This window comes from Phalacrocorax aristotelis, chromosome 11 (assembly GCF_949628215.1).
Source record: "Phalacrocorax aristotelis chromosome 11, bGulAri2.1, whole genome shotgun sequence".
Lineage (NCBI taxonomy): Eukaryota > Metazoa > Chordata > Aves > Suliformes > Phalacrocoracidae > Phalacrocorax > Phalacrocorax aristotelis.
Window position 1 is genome coordinate 3,570,717 of NC_134286.1, and position 19,313 is coordinate 3,590,029.

At 42.2% G+C, this 19,313-nt stretch overlaps 2 protein-coding genes across 17 annotated transcripts in view; one reads left to right on the forward strand and one right to left on the reverse strand.

Moving 5' to 3' along the window:
• Positions 1-7,281, forward strand: part of ZNF711 (zinc finger protein 711) — a 60,320-nt gene extending 53,039 nt beyond the window's left edge. For 13 of the 15 annotated variants that reach the window (XM_075106641.1, XM_075106642.1, XM_075106643.1 and 10 more), the window contains 2 exons: positions 832-964; positions 1,985-7,281. The gene's annotated coding sequence lies outside the window, so the exon portion shown is untranslated. The remainder of the gene's footprint in view (positions 1-831; positions 965-1,984) is intronic. The other 2 variants (XM_075106637.1, XM_075106635.1) reach the window with 2 other exon arrangements.
• POF1B (POF1B actin binding protein) overlaps positions 1-19,313 on the reverse strand; it is a 21,550-nt gene continuing 2,237 nt past the window's right edge. The window contains exons 2-15 of one of the 2 annotated variants that reach the window (XM_075106650.1): positions 15,130-15,168; positions 14,557-14,658; positions 12,490-12,678; positions 11,042-11,172; positions 9,948-9,975; positions 8,876-8,950; positions 6,160-6,252; positions 5,098-5,211; positions 4,774-4,926; positions 4,542-4,652; positions 3,722-3,850; positions 3,377-3,450; positions 2,905-3,019; positions 1-1,157 (exon numbers count right to left, since the gene is read on the reverse strand). In XM_075106650.1, coding sequence (XP_074962751.1) covers positions 1,152-1,157; positions 2,905-3,019; positions 3,377-3,450; positions 3,722-3,850; positions 4,542-4,652; positions 4,774-4,926; positions 5,098-5,211; positions 6,160-6,252; positions 8,876-8,950; positions 9,948-9,975; positions 11,042-11,172; positions 12,490-12,678; positions 14,557-14,658; positions 15,130-15,168 — 1,359 coding nt within the window. In that variant the 3' untranslated portion in view covers positions 1-1,151. Of the gene's footprint in view, positions 1,158-2,904; positions 3,020-3,376; positions 3,451-3,721; positions 3,851-4,541; positions 4,653-4,773; positions 4,927-5,097; positions 5,212-6,159; positions 6,253-8,875; positions 8,951-9,947; positions 9,976-11,041; positions 11,173-12,489; positions 12,706-14,556; positions 14,659-15,129; positions 15,169-19,313 lie in introns of both variants that reach the window. The other variant, XM_075106649.1, reaches the window with a different exon arrangement.

Here is a 19,313-nt window from a genome sequence, read left to right on the forward strand (position 1 = left end):
GACATCATTCAGAAAGTTACACTTAGATTTATTTCGTAGTTACACATAGGCTATAGCGTTCTTTCACCATTAAACATTGTTGATGATATATATTATTTGTGAATAGAAATACGTGCCTGCAGAAACAAAGCGAAGCAAGAACCCGGGATAGCGAGCTAGTGCCTTCTGACCGCATAGTTAAACATTTCCCCTATCATTCCCTGCACTGTGTTGCTTAGACAACCACTTAATGGTTAATACCAAATCACTTAGAAGTTCTGTGGTCCTACGGGGAGCAAAAATTGAAAGTGGAAGGTTGGTCTGATGGTGAAATTTAGTCTATGATCTAGTTTCATACGAAGTTTTTCTATATAAAAATATACCAAGATGTTGACATTTTCAAGCACAGCAAATACATACTTACGGCTGGTTTGGGGGCTTATAGAGGTTCACCTGACAATACATCAACTCTGAGGTCAACAACATTCTTTAAAATGAGCGTCATTTTACTGAACCAGGTAACTGGCGGTTGCCTGTTCAGTAGCCAAGTTTGAGGAGTCGTGTATCCGGAGAAAGTGAAGTAATTTCCCTTCGTGTTTTACCTTCCCGGCATAGGCAGGTGCAAGGTAAGCTTTTCTCAGTGAGGTATTTTTGAAGTTGTTTCTGGGGTTCACTTCACCATCAATGGGCAGCAGGAGGTAAAACGTCCATCTGTGAATCGGTCTGCACTGAAACCAGCCGCGCCGTGTGCCTGGGGCTTAACTTGGTATCGTTCTCAGCGTGAGTGGACAGAAGAATAGGGCTAACAGTACAAAGAGAAAAAGGTTTCACACGTCTTCCTTTGTCCCTTAGGTTGCTTCAGGCCTGGCGGAAACCAGAAGCCCACGGAAGCATGGCCTGCCGCTCTCCTCTGAGCGAGACGTGAGCGCGTGAGCAGTACAAGTAACGTTTGTACGCAGATGTTAGTGGCAGACCGTGAACACAGGTAACCGAGTTCTTCACAGTGAGGATGAGACAGTTTTCCATTATCTTTGTGCTTCCATGTCCTTAGTGTGTTCCCAGCCTTTCTCACTATCAGACTGAACCTTTTTCTGATGCAAAATAGCAGAAAGTAAAGCAGTTTTAGTCGTGGTGAACTCCTTTGAGCAGCTCTAGTGGCTTAGGGATTTCTTTCACTCCTGAAAGAAACAAGGAGCTTGTTAGAAGAAAAACACACAAACTTATTTCTGTGTATAAAACCAAACTGGTCTATAAAGCATGCCTTGCTTAATTATATATTTGTTTTCTCTACCAGCCTGACTTGTGAAGTGTCTCAGGTGGCCAGTGAGCCTCTGCTCCTTCACAGACGCTCAGCGCGTCGGCGCTCGCAGCGGCTGGTCAAAGCCATATCACAAAGCTGTAAATGCCTTTGCTCAGCAAGGGGCAGCTGTCAGCACTGGCGTGATTCGCATCTCCAGTGAAGACAAACCAAGGACAGTGGCTTTTTTTTGTACTTGGTTTTCCTAAGAGCAGGACGTTACCAGCTACCTAAATAGTAGGTATTACAAAACTTCTACCCTGAGCGTTTTCTCTACTATAACTAGGATCAGCGTTAAAAGGAACATTTAGGTACTTTCATGCGAGTATCCCAAAGGCCTGAGCATGAAGGGCTGTCAGCGTCACTATCCAGTCATGAGGGCAGATATAAAGATCTGGCTGATGGTACATGGACACAGAAACCGTACTTGGGAGCTTGACGTAAAGGTGAAACTGGCACCTTTCACACCTACCAAGGTTATCTTGCAGCAAAGTTATTTTGTTTCAGCTGAAACTTGCACTAATGATTGAGGGAGAGCTTGGGAGACTTAAAATGCAAACAGTTCTCATTATTTCATGATACTGATCTCTTCTGTTTTTTTATAATGGAGAGCATGACTGACTTTCCAAGTAAGCTAGAAGGGAGGGGGGTTGGGCTTTCTTTGTCTAATTTCTTTATTACTGTTTAAATTCCTTGACATTTCACTAGGCTGCCATGGAACTGGATGAGGCTGAGATCAGTAACGAACCGCTGCTGCTTGCCAGTGACCTCTACCTTTTGTTTTCTTAATCCTACTCCAGGTAACGTATCCTTTTAGAACATGCCATTGCTTTACCCTTTGTCTACCCAGGCTGCTCCTTTTCCTGGCACTGTCCCCCCCACAAAGCTACTCTGGTGACACTTGCATTGCAAGTGTGTGGCTCTGCCACCCTCTGCCTGCAGCCAGTGCCCTCAGACTCCGTTGCCCCGAACACACGGCTGTGGACTGGCCATGCTGGTCTTTCTCACGCCTGTAGCTTGTGTTCAGACTTGGCAACGTTACCTTGTGCCCTGTAACATAAATAGCTTCTCCAGTCCTATTTTCTATTTTGACTTTGAATCACACCTTGAAAATCACCTCTCTTCTGCGTTTCCGGGGTTAGTCACTGCCCTGGCTCAATGGAAGTTTCAGGGACGGGGTGCTCAGTATGTTGTAGTACTAGTTTGGCATTAATAGTGGTGATTCAGAGGAATACTGCCCACCCAAAACGCTCCGTCTCCTGAGAGCACAGCACGGAAACTGTTCCTACCAACCTAACTCCCCTGTACAGCGATGCCCGGAAGACTGCCATGTGCGGGGGGGCAGAGGCTGGCGTTCGAGCAACGCCTCTTCTTTTTTTCAAGGTACTTGTGTGTCAGAGAATAATGAAAGGCTGTTTTGTTTATCCTCCACCCAACAATTACTGCCTCCTCGCAACAGACAGTACAATTCCTTGACTTTAATCAGTCACTTTGCTTTTTGCAGCCAAGTTCAATTAACACTCTGGCTTCCTCTCAGATATCAGTTTTGGCTATTACTGCCTCTGAAGTTAAATTGAACGCTTTTAGGAATTTCAGAGCCTGTGTAGTCGATCTCTAGGTGAACTTACGTGTTTCCATATCTCCCCGGTCCTCTCAATTACAATGGTTTGTGATTTATTGACAGGTGATGTAGCCTTGTAGTCATCGGACAGGAGACCCAGAATAGGGTACTGATTCCTGTACCTGTATTAAAGAGAGGTGCGAACCTGTGAGCTGAACTCTGCGGACCCGTGTCCACATCACTAACTGCTCTTGCCACACAGTCCTGCCAGTCAGTAATCCCCAGACAGTTTCACTAGTAACTAGAAAGCTCATACAGTCATTTCAATGTCACTTGCCCATGCTGGCCACCCCTCCATTGCTATTACAGTGCTTAGGAGTCAGTCCTCCCCAGATAGAAAAACCTCTCTCGACTTTCTCCCCTCGAAGTTGAGCAGGTAGTGTTAAGACATTTCCAGAAGGCAAGAACTTGGTTAATAGAGACTATACAAGGGAAAATCAAGAGGATGTATTTTTAAGAAAGGTGAATAACTACGTTACTTCTTTGTGATGATAGCTGTTACACCAGGGGACTGACTGCCTGATAATTTCTCATGCTTCAATCTGAAGAGGTCCTGAGAAAACCAAAAGTAAAAATTCAAATGAAATAATGTTTTCTGAAGCAGTAGTTCACTAAAGTAACAACAAAATACTTCCAGAAATTCCTCTCAAAGAGCAAAGTGTCCTTCCAGAGGCTGGCAGAGGAATAGCATTCAGTTAAAAACCCTAACGCTGACTCCTGAACCAGGAGAGTACAAGTGACTTCCTAGGAAGTTTCCACCTTCACAGTACGTAGAGGCTTAAACAGAAAAATCCTTAGAAGAGCAATAAATTGTACTATTTTACCTCTTGCTGCTGTTTAATAAGAGCATCTTTCTCCTCCAGCATCGACATCAGTTCATGTAACCTTATTTGCAAGTCACTGTTACTTCCTTCTCTCTTTGATATATCTTGCTGGAATTGGCATAACTGAGACTGTAAAACACAGGTTAAAGAATATTTAGCTCTTTGGGGCTCCGTGCAGGTGACCCCGCAGTACGTACCGGGGACTCCGGATGTATTTTTTTAATGAAATTACAAACAGTAAGATTTGAATTAGTGTAACGCAAAAACTGCTATGGACGTAGATGCATACATGGACATGCACAAAACCCGACGATTTTCAAGTACGAATGTTGAGCTGCACAGTAAATTCAGAAAGTGTTAATTGATGCTGGTAGAATTCAGTCCCATGTAACATGTTCAGAACTCAATAAAGCTCATACAACACTGAAGTTGAATTCATTTCCAGGGTGTAAAATATTACTACAGTGCTGTAAATGAGAGGTATTTCCTGTTTGTAGTTTTGGCTGGGACTTTATGTTGTGTTGGGTGGCTTTTGGCTAGTTTCTTACTTTATCCGGACACACCAAATAGCCCTTTAGGAAAGGCTGCTAATCTGGGTAATCCCTAATTTCTATTGTGGTTTTTTTAAATCACAGTTTTATGTTCTACCACGAGGGTTTCTGAGTCAGCATTAGCATCTAAGGATACTGTAACTGCAGAACCAAAATATATCTAAAAGGTACATATGGTAGATCCTTCCTCTTCCTTAATTACAAAAGCAGCTATTTACCTGCCGTCGTACAAGGCGACGAATACACACGAGCAAAGTTCATCAACTTACCCTAAGGCTGCGGATCTCGCGATCTTTATCCTCTCTCAAGTTATTGATCATCTCTACGTAACGGCTGGAGAGTTCATCTGTGGTGGTCTGTAGTGTTGGATTAGAGCAGGCCTACAGAAAATGAAATGATTTTTTATTTTAAAAGGGACTTTTCATCATTAATTTTCATGCGTTACTGCAGCTGTATCTGTGAGTAACAGCTGCTGAACCCAGAAGAAGGGAGCCTGTTAACCTGCAGCCTGAGGCTCTGGATCTCTTGCTCCAAGGTACGCTTGCAGTACTCCAGTTCCTTCAGCTGACAGTCCTTTTCTCCCTCGGTGAGCCGAAGGGAGAGGAGCTGTTCTTCCAGAGAGCGACATTTTGCAGTACTCTCTCTGAGTCCTTGCTGGAAAGCACAGAAGTGGAATGAATGCGTGGTGGTCCGTAAGGACGTGACAGGGTCACTCGCATGCACAAACGTATCCCAGGCGGCAGTTACTCAGAATACTCAAAAGTCAGCATACAGGCTAGTTTTTGGCTGACTGTAATTACACTGAAAATACATTTTTAGATTTACCTGCTGCTGACGATTATTCTCTCTCAGAGAAGTCAACATAGTTTCATATTCTTTTACTTGAGAATCTTTAAAAGCCAAATCCTTCTTAAGTAAGACACAGTCAGTTTCTAACTTCTGTAAGACAAAAGTGTTTACAGTCAATAGCTGCAATTTTTCCCATATTCAAAGTGCAACATACTGAGTAATTGTGATGTTTTAGAACTGAGAAAATACTCCATTGTCTTGAAACTATGTCTTTTTTAACTACATAGCACACAGGTGCCCATTGCTGTAGAGCCTGTGGCTTTGTGTTGTGCGGTATGCACTGGGATCCTGGATGCTGCTCTGTCAGTCTGTCCCAGAAAGAGTAATTTGTAGTTATTAAACAGAAGCCAACAATAAAAAAACAGAACAAAGGCCACTTCACCGCACAGACTCCTTGTTCTAGCATAAAGATGACAGTTAAAACTCCCTCTCCCCTCCCTAAACTTCGCGCTTTTCAAGAGAATGCTGCGATGTTTCCAGTGGCGCCAAGTACCGGGGCTGGCGTGGGGAATGATCCTGCTTTCCTGACAACAGTTACCGGCAGCGGCGGAGCCCCCGCTCCCAAGCGGGGCTGCCCTGCCCCGGAGCACCGCTGCCCTTGTTAAAGCACCAGCTGACAACGGCTTCCCCAGGAACGACAGCTTTGTCTGGGTGAATGGAACCAAGGCCTCCCGATTCCTGGAACAGCCCTACTAAGTAGGCGGCTGTGTGCGCGTCTTGTCCACGTTAAAAGAAAAAACACAGTTCCGTACATTTACACCTAGCTGTATGCCTTGTATAATCAAATTTCACTCAGCAGGGTCTCTCCTGCCTTTGCAAGTATTTGGGGTTATTTTAGGCTTCAATTGAACACTTGAAGACCACTGCTAGAAGGAAATCTACCCTCACCTACTGTGTGAGCCTTGCAAGTCCTTTAATAAACCAGCCACTTCTATCGAAGCACCTGGACTCCATGATTTAAATTTCATCATAACAGACCCTGCTGACAGCTAGAAACAAGTGGATGAGGTCATGGGACGTGAACAAAACATGGCTTACCCCCAAGTCATCCTGCAAATGGCAAAGTTCTTCACGTAAATTTTTGAAAGTGGAAAGCACAAGTCTCAAAGATTTATCTGACGTCACTCTCATCTAGGAAGGGAAAAAAGGAAAATGGCTACTTCGGCTTAATTAGTGCGCTTTGTTTACAGTGCGCTGGGCAAGGCCCAGCGAGCTGCCACGCAGCTGAAAGTAACTTCTGTTAGAACTACCGCATGGCGTTCTTTGCGGTGCCCACAGGTTCGACAAAGATACACGTGTTCATGCAGTTGGTTCTGCCCATCACACGGCTTTTTAATGGCTGCCTGGTAACCTAGGATAACATTTTTAAAATGGAAGGAACAGGAGAGTAAAGAACTGCCTTTGTACACCAATAAAAGGAAAAATGTGTTAATACTGCATGATCATTTTTTGAGTGTCCAGAGCTTTGTGACTTACACCGATTTAAAGAAATAAGTACCCTACCTGAGAAGCCACAGAGGAATGAGTCATCATCTTTGAGATCTGGCAAAGCCCGCTTTCAGCCCAAGGGCAAGAGAATTTAATTAAAAAATTTTTAAAATTTTAAATTAAAAAAAAAGCCATACAACCAACTCTGGCCTTTAAAAGGAAAGATCCAAAGATTAACAGTGTCTACTGGATGAAAAAGTCAGTAGTGCACAATAGCCTAACACCGTTCTCTTTTTTCTTTTAGTGCACGTTAACAGCTGTGTATTGCTTCATGTTAAAGCACAGATTATTGCATTTCATGACACATTTCTAATATATGACAGAAGAAACACTGATTTTGAAAGAACACAACTCACAAAATAATTCCTCGCCTCTTTGACTCATCCAGAAGGGCTGAATATTCTATGCAAAAGATGATGTATTTTTACTATCTGGACAAAAATTAAATCTTCCCGTCTCTCTTCCTCTGATACTTTCTCTTAATTTTGTTGACCATTCAAACTGAAGAAAGCCATTGCGATCTCTGTCAATATGATGAATAGCCCTTGTATTTTTTATCCCCACTGGTGCTGTTACCTGACCGAGGCTTCAAAAATAACATTTCTACTGTATCATCTCACCTGTTTGTTTGGGGTTTTTTAAATTAAAGTGGAATTCAAGTTTTGACTTACAGTTGTGTTGGCTTTATTGTGAAATCTAGTGTAAGATTAGATTAAAAGGAACAAAGTCAAACTGGGTGAATTTAGACTACAAAAATACTAAGTACATCCCCACTTAGCAATCACTTAGTGCTAGAGGTTGCTAAATTCCGGAAGTGCCATGTCCTTCCACAGTGAAATTTTCCATGCTTTTAGACTGGAGCCCCTGGGCATACCCTGGCCAGTCTTTGCCTGAGCAGTTTGACAGCTAGCTCAGAGGCCTTCTTGGATGTAAGAACGCACCACACAACTGTCCGAGCGGCCTGAGGGGGCTGTAGTCTGCGCGTGTGCTCTGTGTGTACACTGACAAAATCCAGTTCCCCAAAAGACATATTAGCTGCGTTTCTTTTTAAGCATAGCTGTGAGACTGTAAAACGAGCTGGACTTACAGAAAACAGGTGATTCAGCTCTTTCACAGAGGGAAGCTGAAGAGCTTCCTGGGACAGGGCTCTAACACAAGGTCATGAAGTATTTTGGTGTCAGTGTCTGTCCCATTGTAGAAGACTCAGAATAATTTGGGTTGGAAGGGGCTTGGGAGGTCACCTCATCCAGCCTTCCTGCTTAAAGCTGTGGAGTCAGACCAGGTTGCTCATTCACAACTTCCCTGAAATGTGGCTTTTACCAGGAAGTGATGCGAAGCCACAACTGCTGGGTAGGATCACCTCACCCAACCTCCAGGAGACCAGATCCAGACGGGCCTGCTGAGCAACACAGGCTGTTTTGGATCCTGTTGTAACATAACCTACATGTCAGATGGTTCTGGAGTCGACAGTGGGATTCATGCTGCAGCACTGGTTTTTATGTTTTACCAAAGGCAGGGGCCAATTCCAATCGGCCATCTTCAAAACACTTCACAAAGAGGTCAAGCGTTTCTCTAAAAAACACACTGCAGACTCTTACAGTGCTGGGAAGCAACAAAATGACCAACAGTTACCAGAACCTTGTATTCGTGTCTGATTTCCTTACAGCCAAACCCCTGTGGCTGGAAAAAGCAGGTTGAGATCGTTAGGTAGCTAAAGAGCAAGACAGAAGAAACACAAGAGCCTCTATAAACGGAACCAAATCAGAAATGGTTATGTTTTGTTAACATAACGGCGCAAACACGCTTCAGAACTTAGTGCTAACGTTAGAGGCTTTTAACCAGAATGTTTGTAAAAGGTGAGACTCAGTTACAAGCATTATATGTAGTTGGCAATCGATAACCAACTCAGTGTTCAGTAAAGGACTTACTGTTTGCCTTTAGCTTTTAAAGTAAAGCATTAATATACAATGAAGGGTCTGCGTCCTCCTATAACTGATCAAAAGCCAAGATGGTTTCCAGTGAAACTGCAAGAAAGCACCAGTAAAGCTCAGTTCAAAATACACAAGTAGTCTGTGGAACCAACTGCCACAACACGTCACCTGGAGCCACCTGAATGATTCCGTACCCTTTTATACCAGAAAAAACGGAATAAGCAGAAGAGAGTCAAGTTATGTTACGTACAAACCCCCCTGGTGCGTGTAAGCCACCTTCCACTGTTTCAAGTTAGGAGAGGCTGCCACACATCCCCTCCAGCCCGCTCACATACCTGGAGGAGATAACGAATCTGCTGCTTTGTTGCCTCAGACAGTCCTTTGGGAATTAGATCTTCAATATCTTCAGACTAAGCAAAGGAAGGAAAGCGGAGACATCTTGATTAAGAATTTTGCCTGGTAGATCGTAATGTGGTTTCTTCATTAATTACACGGGTCTGCTATGAAAAACATGTCTAGTACAAGGCAAGAATGAAAACAGATCAAAGTGTATCCAGAAAGTTTCCAAAGCCTCATATATGTGTGGCATATAAAAACTGAGATGAAGTGATACATGAAGCATGTATTCAAATCCTTGAGTTCAACATTTATTTTAAAAGCAGTATTCAAAACAATCCTCTCTCAAGAAAATACCAGCTGACGCTAAAACAGAACTCCCTGCAGTTTATGATATGAGCAAATCTCATGTTTCTAAACAAAGAACAGACTCAATAAACTAAGGATGACCAGTGCGTCACAGGAGGTACTGCCAGGGAGCCTGTGGCATTGCTTCACGCAATTCAATCCTAGACAAATACTTCTGCCGTATACACGATGCCTGTAAAATAACAGAGGTGCTGACGATTCTGTCATGGCCCAAATCACAAAAGTGAGCTTTCTGTAGACGTAGGAAGTCTGTTCTGTCAGCTTGCGTCCCTCTCCTTTCTGAGAGGGGCAGGATTCTGCACTTCCTGCAGCGCGTGGCAGCAGCAAATGTTGCTGAACAGCAGCTTTACTGGCAAGAGTGAAAGATCCTTTGCAAGAAAGGCAGAGCGAAAGTACATGCAGCTGCCTACGTTTGTTTTACAATGAAACCACTATTGGCACAACAGGAAAGACTTCACAAATTTGACTCTCATACTGGAATAATGCAAATTATCAATGTTTCCTTTCAATATTATCACATTTGCAAATACATGCCTAGCAGTAGCTTTCAGGCTCTAAATGTTTTTAACAAGCAGGAATCATTAACTAAGGCCAGCATCCTTCACTTAAACTGGCTTGGCTTAATTTTCTTGAAGATCCACACCACTGTTACTAGCACTACACGTCACAGAACAGCTTGCTGAGAGCATGCCTGATGCTTACCTGACATGTAAATTCGATGTCGTGGTTTCTGTAAAACAGACAAAATCCAAGGGACCGGTTAACAGAAACTTTGTTGAGAATGTTAAGAATTCATGCCCACGTTCGCAACTATAAAAAGATTATCTTTGAAAGATGGAGCAAGGAAGGTTCTTTATTAGATTAAGAGCTGTTACCTTCCTTTTAAGGTGCCAGGCAACACGATTTTTTAAATATGATTCCATGTAAAGATAGGAGAGTGGAATACTAATAGCAGTACAGTTAACGCAGGCTAACTATCTCCGTCTCTTTGAGCACTTATCCCAATCTGTTTGCTCAACCCAATTACATTCTTAATTGGCTGGGTAATGGTTTACCCAGAACTACGCTGCAGTGTATTGACGTGCTGCAGTGTTTACCTTGCAGTGTCAGGTTGTGATGCTTAAATTCCCCTTTTCCCCTGCTGTGGGACCACTTTTCTAATGTCAGTGAACCTGGAAAGCACCAAACGAGACTGGGAGCGAGGGGGGGGGAAGGATGAAGTCACAGCGATGGTGAGGGAAGGGTAAGAACACTGGGAAGGCTCAGGTTACTGGCTGCTGTGATTCTGCATTCCTTTTCAAAGACAATCTGTAGGACACTGCAGAATACATGCTTAACAAATTTGCATGTAGATACCAAGCTTTATACCTGATGGTGGCCATCTTTTAATCCACAACATAGAATAACAATGTGACAGAACAATGGAAATGGCAACTTGGACATTTGGGTTGTTTCTTCAGGACATAACAACAGAATGGTGTCGTTCAATAAATGTCAGAGCATGCTGTGTACTTGTTTGCTCTGTGTGCAAACAGGCGTGGGATACATAATTCTTACTGTGTATTAGTCTGAACAATTTGAAAAAGCTTCACATTCAATAAATTACTTGGCTTACGGCATTTTTATGCCATCAGTTACTCAGCAAATTAGATGAATGTGTAAAATACACAGTGAATTCTAGTTGTCGGAGCGGGGGGGAGGTGGAACATCCCAACTTGCAAACACTACTGTCCTCCCACTGCCAGTGCTAGGATTTCTGGGATTCCCAAATGACAGAACAGATACAATGTCAATACCTTCCTCCTATCTTTTCCACATGCTGCAGTAAACAACTGTACAAGTCACTGGTCTTGCGGTTCAGTTCAGCAAGGAGCTCACCGAAGTAGCGGCAGTCCAGCTGGTCGTTCTTTCCCTGAGAGCAATTCACCTAGCAGAAGGAACGCGAGAAGATCATAATTGAGTTCACTTCTTCGGGATGAAAGCTGAGCATGAAAATCCTACAGGTATGATGGATCTGGTTTTGTTTGCTCTTACTAATTTGTAATTTGTTCACACTGTTGTTCTCCTCGGTACTGAGACATCCGTGTATTCTGGTTTTTGGCAAACTGCACAGAAATAAATTACTTCCTTTACATCAACAAGAAATATGCAAAGTATTGCCTTCTATAGCAATGTCACCATCATTATTCTAATATGGAAAGTGTTGAGAATTAGGAAATCCTTCATTAATATACATGCTTCCGTAGCTGTAGTGGACGAAATGCCTGTGGGCAACACCCAGATAACATCAGCCAGATGAGAGACTGCCCACTGCAGAAACGGTGTTTGTGTTGCCACAGTTCAAAGGTCTACGTATGTGCACAACAAAAGAATTTCATCAGCAACCCCAACTGAGCGTACTTGAGTTGGTTTGTGGGAGTATCTGACTATGGATCCCACACAGGTCTAACATGGAAGTCACCAGGTATGTCTGTCTTGCCACCGATATATTGAATAGGTGCATAGGAAGGATGGCAACAGCCCCTCCTCCCCAACAGTGCACATGTACAGGAAGCCTCCTGCAGCCCTCAGAAACTCCAGAATTTACCAGCTGCTGTAAAACAGGGCAAAGGAAGCTAGTTTTGTGCTTCCAGTGAATCTATGTCAAAGAATTCCATCAAATTGAAGTATATTTGAAATCCTTATTGATCAGTTTGGATAGAAAGCAATCCTGAATCAATGTACGTCCAGTTTGTAAAGTAACGTGTCTCTTCTCCAAAACCAGAGGCATAAGCCTGACATTGATTACTCCAGCTTTGTTGTACAAAGACTGACAGGGGAAACCTGACTCAGTCAGTGGGTCACACTCGCAGATAAGGAAAAAAACCAAACAAACCAGCAAGACTTAACATATTCAAGGCACAAGAGAATTATGATCAGTCAGTACAATTAAGCGCAGCTCTGTGCCAACAAGAAACATGATACAACACCTAAAACAGCTTTTTTTTTTTTTTTTTTTCTTAACAGCATGTGACGAAGTCTTGGACAGTTCCAGGCAATGTCTGCCATCACTGCGTGCAACAGACACACAAGCTCTGCTGTTTGCTTACCTCGGGCATAGGGTGCTCAGTGACCCTACTATGAGTTCGAACACAAGCTTCTGAGCCTGGGGATTAGCAACTTTATGTATCTGTGAAGTTCTGTACTCTGCGTACAAAACAAAAATACCTCATGAACAGTAGAACATTCAGCAAACGATTCTTACCGGTTCACAGGTTTGAACTGTCACCCTCCTCACGGTATTTCCTCTGCAGTCATCGCTCACAGAGACTGGAATTATTTCACAGGGGCTACCGGTCTGTGTCTGCTGGCACTGGTGAGTGACTTGGGCCGGCTCAGCGTGCTGGCAGGGCTGGACAACATGGCACTGGTCGGCTTGCTGGGGACTCTGACACTGGCGGGAAAACTGATACTGTTTCTCCTGGAAACGAGTGAACTTTCTTAAGCTGCTGGACACGTCTTAATGAGACAGAAGCTTAGTATGAATATATAACTGAAAGAAATGTGGTTTTGCATGGAGAGACTGATGGCAGTTTCAGATATTTTAATAATCCTAATAAATAAGATTGCTTTTTTTTTCCCTAATTGGATGAGTTTGGCTCACACTTTCATACTTCAAGGCTGGAATTCCCAAATTTGAGGAGCAGCAAACAAAAAGCACAGAAAATACACCTTTCCTAACTGAGTTGCATGTTTTATTATGGTGTTACTCTTAACATAGGCCACAGGGACCTCTGTTATTTAATTTTAAACATGTGCATATCCTGTTCCGTTAAGTATTTTAGAGATAAAAAGAGCTCCAGTTAAACTGAGGTTTCACCATTTCAGTTAGAAAAAAATTTAGTACAGGAAAAGGCTCGAGACATTTTCCTCTAAAAATGCTTTCAGCAATTCCAGATTCAGAGTGTACAATATATAAGGGACACGCGTCTTCTTTTTAAATCAAGAAAAGTGCTACTCATAAAACCACCCACCAAAACAATAAACTCAAAACTAGTTTACGTTCCAGACAAAACACTGGAAGTTACTGATTTCAGCAAACTTAATTGTTTCTCTAGATTGTGACTTCTACAAGTTTCCTTCCAAAAATAGATATTTTGTATTCTATGTAGAAGTGTATACATGCCCATCCTAGGCTCTGGGTAATTTTGATTTAAAATTCACAGTGCAGTTACATTTAAAAGCTTAAAATAATATCTGATTCTGCACCAAAATCAGAACACGGAGGCTGCAGTACATCGCATTCTGCAGCGGCACAAGAGGAGCAGAGTGAGGACCCAACACTGACATTCTACGGATCTGGGGTTTCACATTGGGTTTCGAATGCACTCTTTCAACAGATTTTGATTTCATCTAAAAGGCATGTAGCCTGCATGGTCCAAGACCACGGTGCAGCACTAATCGAAGAGTGCTGTGCAGTAGGAGACTGGGAAATTTTCTTCAAAACTACACTCCTGATATGCCACAAATCTAGATATTCCCTGGGTAACAAAAAAACAGAAGCAGGATATGGTTTCCAGGACTAGACTCCACACTTTATTCTTCAATGGGAAGAAAGAAGCTATTATTCATCATTAGCTCAAATTCTTTTGCTTTCCACTTTAGGGTGTGGATATCACACCTACTTTATCTATTGAAAATCAGGAATGGAATGAAAACTTCAGTTAAAAAAATAAACACACAAAACAGAACCAAAAAAACCAAACCAACAACCAACCCAAACAGATAAGAATAATCACTCTGAAACAGTTTTAATTTCAACATTTTTCCTGTTGAAAATAACTATTTCAGAGCAATAAAAAAGGATTTTTGCTATTGACAAAACACCAATTCTAAGATAAAATTTCAGACAGCTTCACCAAATACATTTTTTCACAAAAGAGAGAGGAAAAAAAAAATAAAAGAAGTGCTAAAATTTGCCTTTTAACGTGTAAAAATTTGTATTGGTTATTCTGCTGTGGAGCTACTGAAAGAAACTAATTCTCAGTCAGTATTCAAAGATTGACAGTGCTGGAGATACAACAGCAGTTTTCATTATTAGCCTGAAGTAATAAATTCTTACTAAAAATACAGCAAACATTCCAACTTCTGCTCTCCTTGCTTACAGAAATTGTTTCATTTACTTTGAGAATGTGTCCTATACCTCAACACAGCAGTTCTCATGTTGGCAGTAGTTCCCAACCAGAAAGAACCAAAACCAACCCAGGAACATTACTTTTCTGCTACCATCTCAATTTTCTTTTGCAAGAGGTAATATAAACAACCGACTTACTTGTTGGGGATTTAATAGCTCATATTTTCTTATTGTCTTTTCATAGATGACATTATTTCCAGGACAGAAATTCGCCCCTCTAAGAAATGGGGATAACTGTTCCTGTAAAACATTTTAAGAAAAACATTCATAAACGTTGTCAAACAGCAAATTCAGAATTAGGGTAATTTTGACTAAAAAAATGTAATTTGAAGACACAATCACTTAAGAGGCAGGTCTTTAAGATAGGAACATTTGCGTTATACGTCCATTTGGAAACACAGTGACAACTCTTCCAGCGAGACATCATTTGAAATACGCACAGCAGAAACAGTTGGAAATTCATTTCCATTAGCGATACTGTTGAAGCTTATTAACAGAGACTGAACTGCGGAGAGGTGGGAAGCCTGACTGACGATCCTGTAGTATTTTCAATCCCTAATAATTTCATCTCTCACAATTAGAAGTAAGAGCCACATGATTCCAAAATATTTAACATCCCCTGATGGAGACAGCTGAGCACTTTACCGAATCAGGATAATTAGGGAGGAAGAGTTACGCAAGCAGAACTCAAGCACTCAACAGTTTTCCTACCTGATCAGCATTCTCGATAATAATCCTTCGAAGAGTACCCTGCAAGGAAAAAAATAATGTTTCAGCGATTACTGGACTTCCATCTCTAAAACCTTTTAATTCTTAGAGCTCAGGCTTACATGGATTCCCAATTTAATCTGAATATGGTCATCAGCTATAAACATGTTGAGATCCACTGGGTGAACTCACCTGGAAGTGTTTTAAAGCCAGGGCCTTTCCACCCCGAAGGAAACAACCCGCATACAGCGCGGCAGTACGCAACCCAGACTCTCAGTTTTAAAAGGTGGTTTTTTCTCAATCGCCTCTTTGCAGCTCTGAGGGAATTAATCCCTGTTTTCTGTAAGTGCCAACAGAACAGGAAACAAACCAAAGCTGACACACTGGACTAGGTCTGCAAGGACCACACGTCCCTGTGCCACAGGCACGGTCTTTCACTCACGGTGGTCTTTCATGTTACATATCAAGGTCAGCTGGTGTAAATGGATGTACAGCTAAACAACTTCTTGTTTCACCAAGAGAAAAAAATGTCTATTTTGCTTAAACACCAAAACGAAAGGTGCAGAGGAACTGCTGACAACCACATCAGGTGACTATCCAATGCGGCAAGCGGTGGCAAATATTTCAAAAAACTCCATAATTGACACCTATGAAGAAGATGCCCATGTGGCACATTTGCACATTCTTGAATGAAAAACTAAATAGGCCTTTTTAAATTAGAGAAGCCATAAGTGGCTGCAGTTTTGTTCATTTTCAGATAGATTCTTCCACTTTTTTTCCCCAGCTTTGTCTACAAACAATTCCAGACACTGCCTTCCATTTTGTGGACCACGACCAGTTATAACAAACTACACACAGCTTGAAGTCCCTACGTCCAGTTCTTTACCCAAGTAAGCAACATTCCCACAGAACCTAATCTAAGAATTCGGCAATTTGTTAATTCACAGCATACTATTTAGTCTTTCTCACAACACAAATTTCCAATTTTCATAACAAATCATTTCTTCCCTTAACCCGTGGGCAGTGCTTGGGAAGCTTATATTGCTGCAGTTCAGTCTCGGAGACATTGTTAACTGGCTAAGAACAGCTCTGAAGTAGGTCAGATTTCCAGCTGTGAACTGTTGCGTACGTTTACGAAGCCTGAAGCGGTTTTCCAAATCTCCCAAGAGTGAATCATAACAGCAGCACGAAAAGAAATCAAGGTAGAAAAGAAACTGTTTTAGCAGCAATCATAGTAATTAAGAAATCTCAAAATCATGACTGCTGCAGAAAACTTTGAAAGCTGCTTCCTCCTCCTCCCCCCACACACTGTGCACTTGAGGTAGGTCCGTCAGGGAAGGGAACCCACCAACACCAACAGAACTCTCTGTATCAGGATGTAACACCAAAGAGACAATATGGAGGTCTAGAACATACAGCCCAACTCCTACATTGCTCTGACACTGACAGAATTTGAACTAAATGTTAAATACTTAAAAAAAATGAATGTCCACTGCTATTTCCTCCTCGCCAGTTTCACAGCAGGCACACCCCTGACTCCCAGGGCCTCCTCCGACCCAGGCGAGGCAGCTCCGGGCTGAGCCTGGCAGCACTGGCTGTCTGTCCCGGAGCACTCTGGTGCTACAATATGAGTACCACGGGAGAGCAGTAATTGTTCAAATTCAGAGTTGACTACCATTGTGCGGCACAGGAAAGCAAGATGTGCATTGTGCACGAAATTAAAAGCACGTTTTTCAGTTTACTGGAAAGTTGGACAAACCCACCTGAACTAAATCACGCTGCCACAGGGCCGTGGAATATGGAACTCACACTGTCTACTTTAGAGAGGATAACGTGTAAAAATATTTTATCTAGTTACCTATGTGTTCTCAGAGGAGTACGTTCAGAACTCAGAAGTCTAGACCATTTTCAGTTGAAATATACTTTTATAAAATTCAAAAGAACAGTCTAATCATATGTGGAATATAATATAGAATCTAAGAATGTTTTGCTTGGATAAAATTATGCTTATTTTTAAGCTACCCAAACTCTTTCATTTCCGCAGAACTTTGATGCAGATGCGTTTCCCTCGCCCCATCAGAAACACGGATTTGCCTGCCCTCCCTCCCATACCAGCCAGGCAGGCTGGACCCGCACAGGCAGGGAGGCGACCAGAAAGCCTGTGACTCTGCACCAGCCCGAACTACCCAAAGGCCGTTCCTTGCTCTGCACAAGGAGATGCCTTCCCCAGGGCCTCCGAGCTGTTCCCTCGGCAGGGCGGGCGTGCTGTAGGAGGGACGCTGTGATGGAAGGCGACCTCGGGTTATTACAGGTTTTCCATCATTCCCAAGGGGCACAGCTCAGGCTACTCTCTTATCTCCTACATGGCTTCGGAGATGCAACTTTTTGTAACTGGGAGAAGGAAGGGAAGGGTGGGATCGTAACGGGGAGAGCCCAGTGCTGTTGTGGATTTCAGCAGGGTGACCAGGTTTGGGGTTTCTGATCAGTGGTTCCAGGTCTATGTTTATAAGGACAGCTTCAAACAGCATATGCAAAAATCATCCTGACAGTGTTAGCTAGTCTTTAAGATCTTGAAATAAGATTTTAAAGTAAGCATTTGATTTATCCAGTTTCTGTGTGCAAATTTTATGAAAAGCTAATCAGTACACTAACTTTTATTTCAACAGGTTTCCCTTCACTTCAGACAAACCAGAGATTAAGATGAGAATTTAATCTAAACAAACCTTTTATCCATAACATATTGTCTTGTTCATTACAAACAATCCAGTCATCTAACCAGCATTTGAGAGTTACGTTTGGCAGCTGAAATACGGAAATGGCAAGCGAGGTCTGAGGGCTGTTTCAAACAATACAGAGTAACCTTACAAACTGGTTAACATTATACCATTTTCACAGCGGGAGGCAAAAGCCCTGAGCACTTCACAAAACCCAGACCAGCCATGAAAGGGTCTTACTCACGAGATTCCTCACACGGATAGAAAACTCCTACAAAGGCTTTCAGGATTTTGCCTCTGCACTGACAGCAGACCTCTTGTGTGTGCCATTTCATATAGTGTTTTTTCATTACCACAGTGAAAGGGTTCATATGTGTAAGCCACAATGGAAGAGAATTTATTCTAAACAATATTCTTCCTTTACATCAAGCAGGTGAGAGCAAAATTTGCCATGGATTACTCCAGATGAAGCTTGCCATGGCGGCGAGTAGCATTTGGCTTCTACATCAAGGATAAAACAAAGCTAGACTAAAAAAGAAGACTGAATCCCAATCTATAAAAAAAAATAAGATCACGTATAGTATATGCACACACCTGTTTCAAATTTTCCCTCCCTCTAGCTTGTTAAAAATGCACAAACACACAACAGAACACACCAAGCCTGCAACTACGTAATAAGACAGTGTACCAACAATGATGTAGGGGTTTTTTATCATTTATCTACAAAAGCTCTGCAGAAGTAAAATATTGCGCAAAGGTAGCCCTTTGCCTTATCAACAGTAAGAAGCTTAAACTACAGCTCTAGGCTGCCACTAACTGAAAATTCTAGTGTTAACACACCTATGCAAGTTAGATATCATTACGTTATTCAGTTTATGCAGCTATGCGTGATCTGCTCAAACGGCAACTGAACCAAAACAAGATCTGTACTTCTCCACCTTGCAACTCCTTAGAAACTTCCTACACTCTTCCCAGCACTTCTGACAACTCCCATTCAGCACCAAGCATGCAATTTCTGTCCACTCCCAGCTGACTTCCTTGTTTGTTACCATTTTCTTCTTTAATAACTTCCTAATAATCCTTATTAAGCACCTTCCCTCTCCACCATTAAAACTGCAACCCACAACACAAAGCCTGATTTGAACTACACCCTCTTTTGTCTTTTAAGTCAAATCCAGCAAAACACTTTAGCAAGAAATTATTTCATCAGCACAACTTAATGGATTCAGTGACTAAAACAGATGTTGAAAATCAAACATACTTCGTAGAGCAAAGACAGCGTTTGAGCCTATAATCAAATTGTTCACGTACTTATCTGAGTAGGGGAAGCCTGGGACTGAAGTATTTATTCTAATGAATATGTAATTAATTGAACTCAATTCAGACTATCATCTAGCCTAGTTGCGCAGATCACTTATCTGGGAGGTGAGAGACTGGTGTTTACACTCCTGCCCCACATCTTGCAAAAGAGGG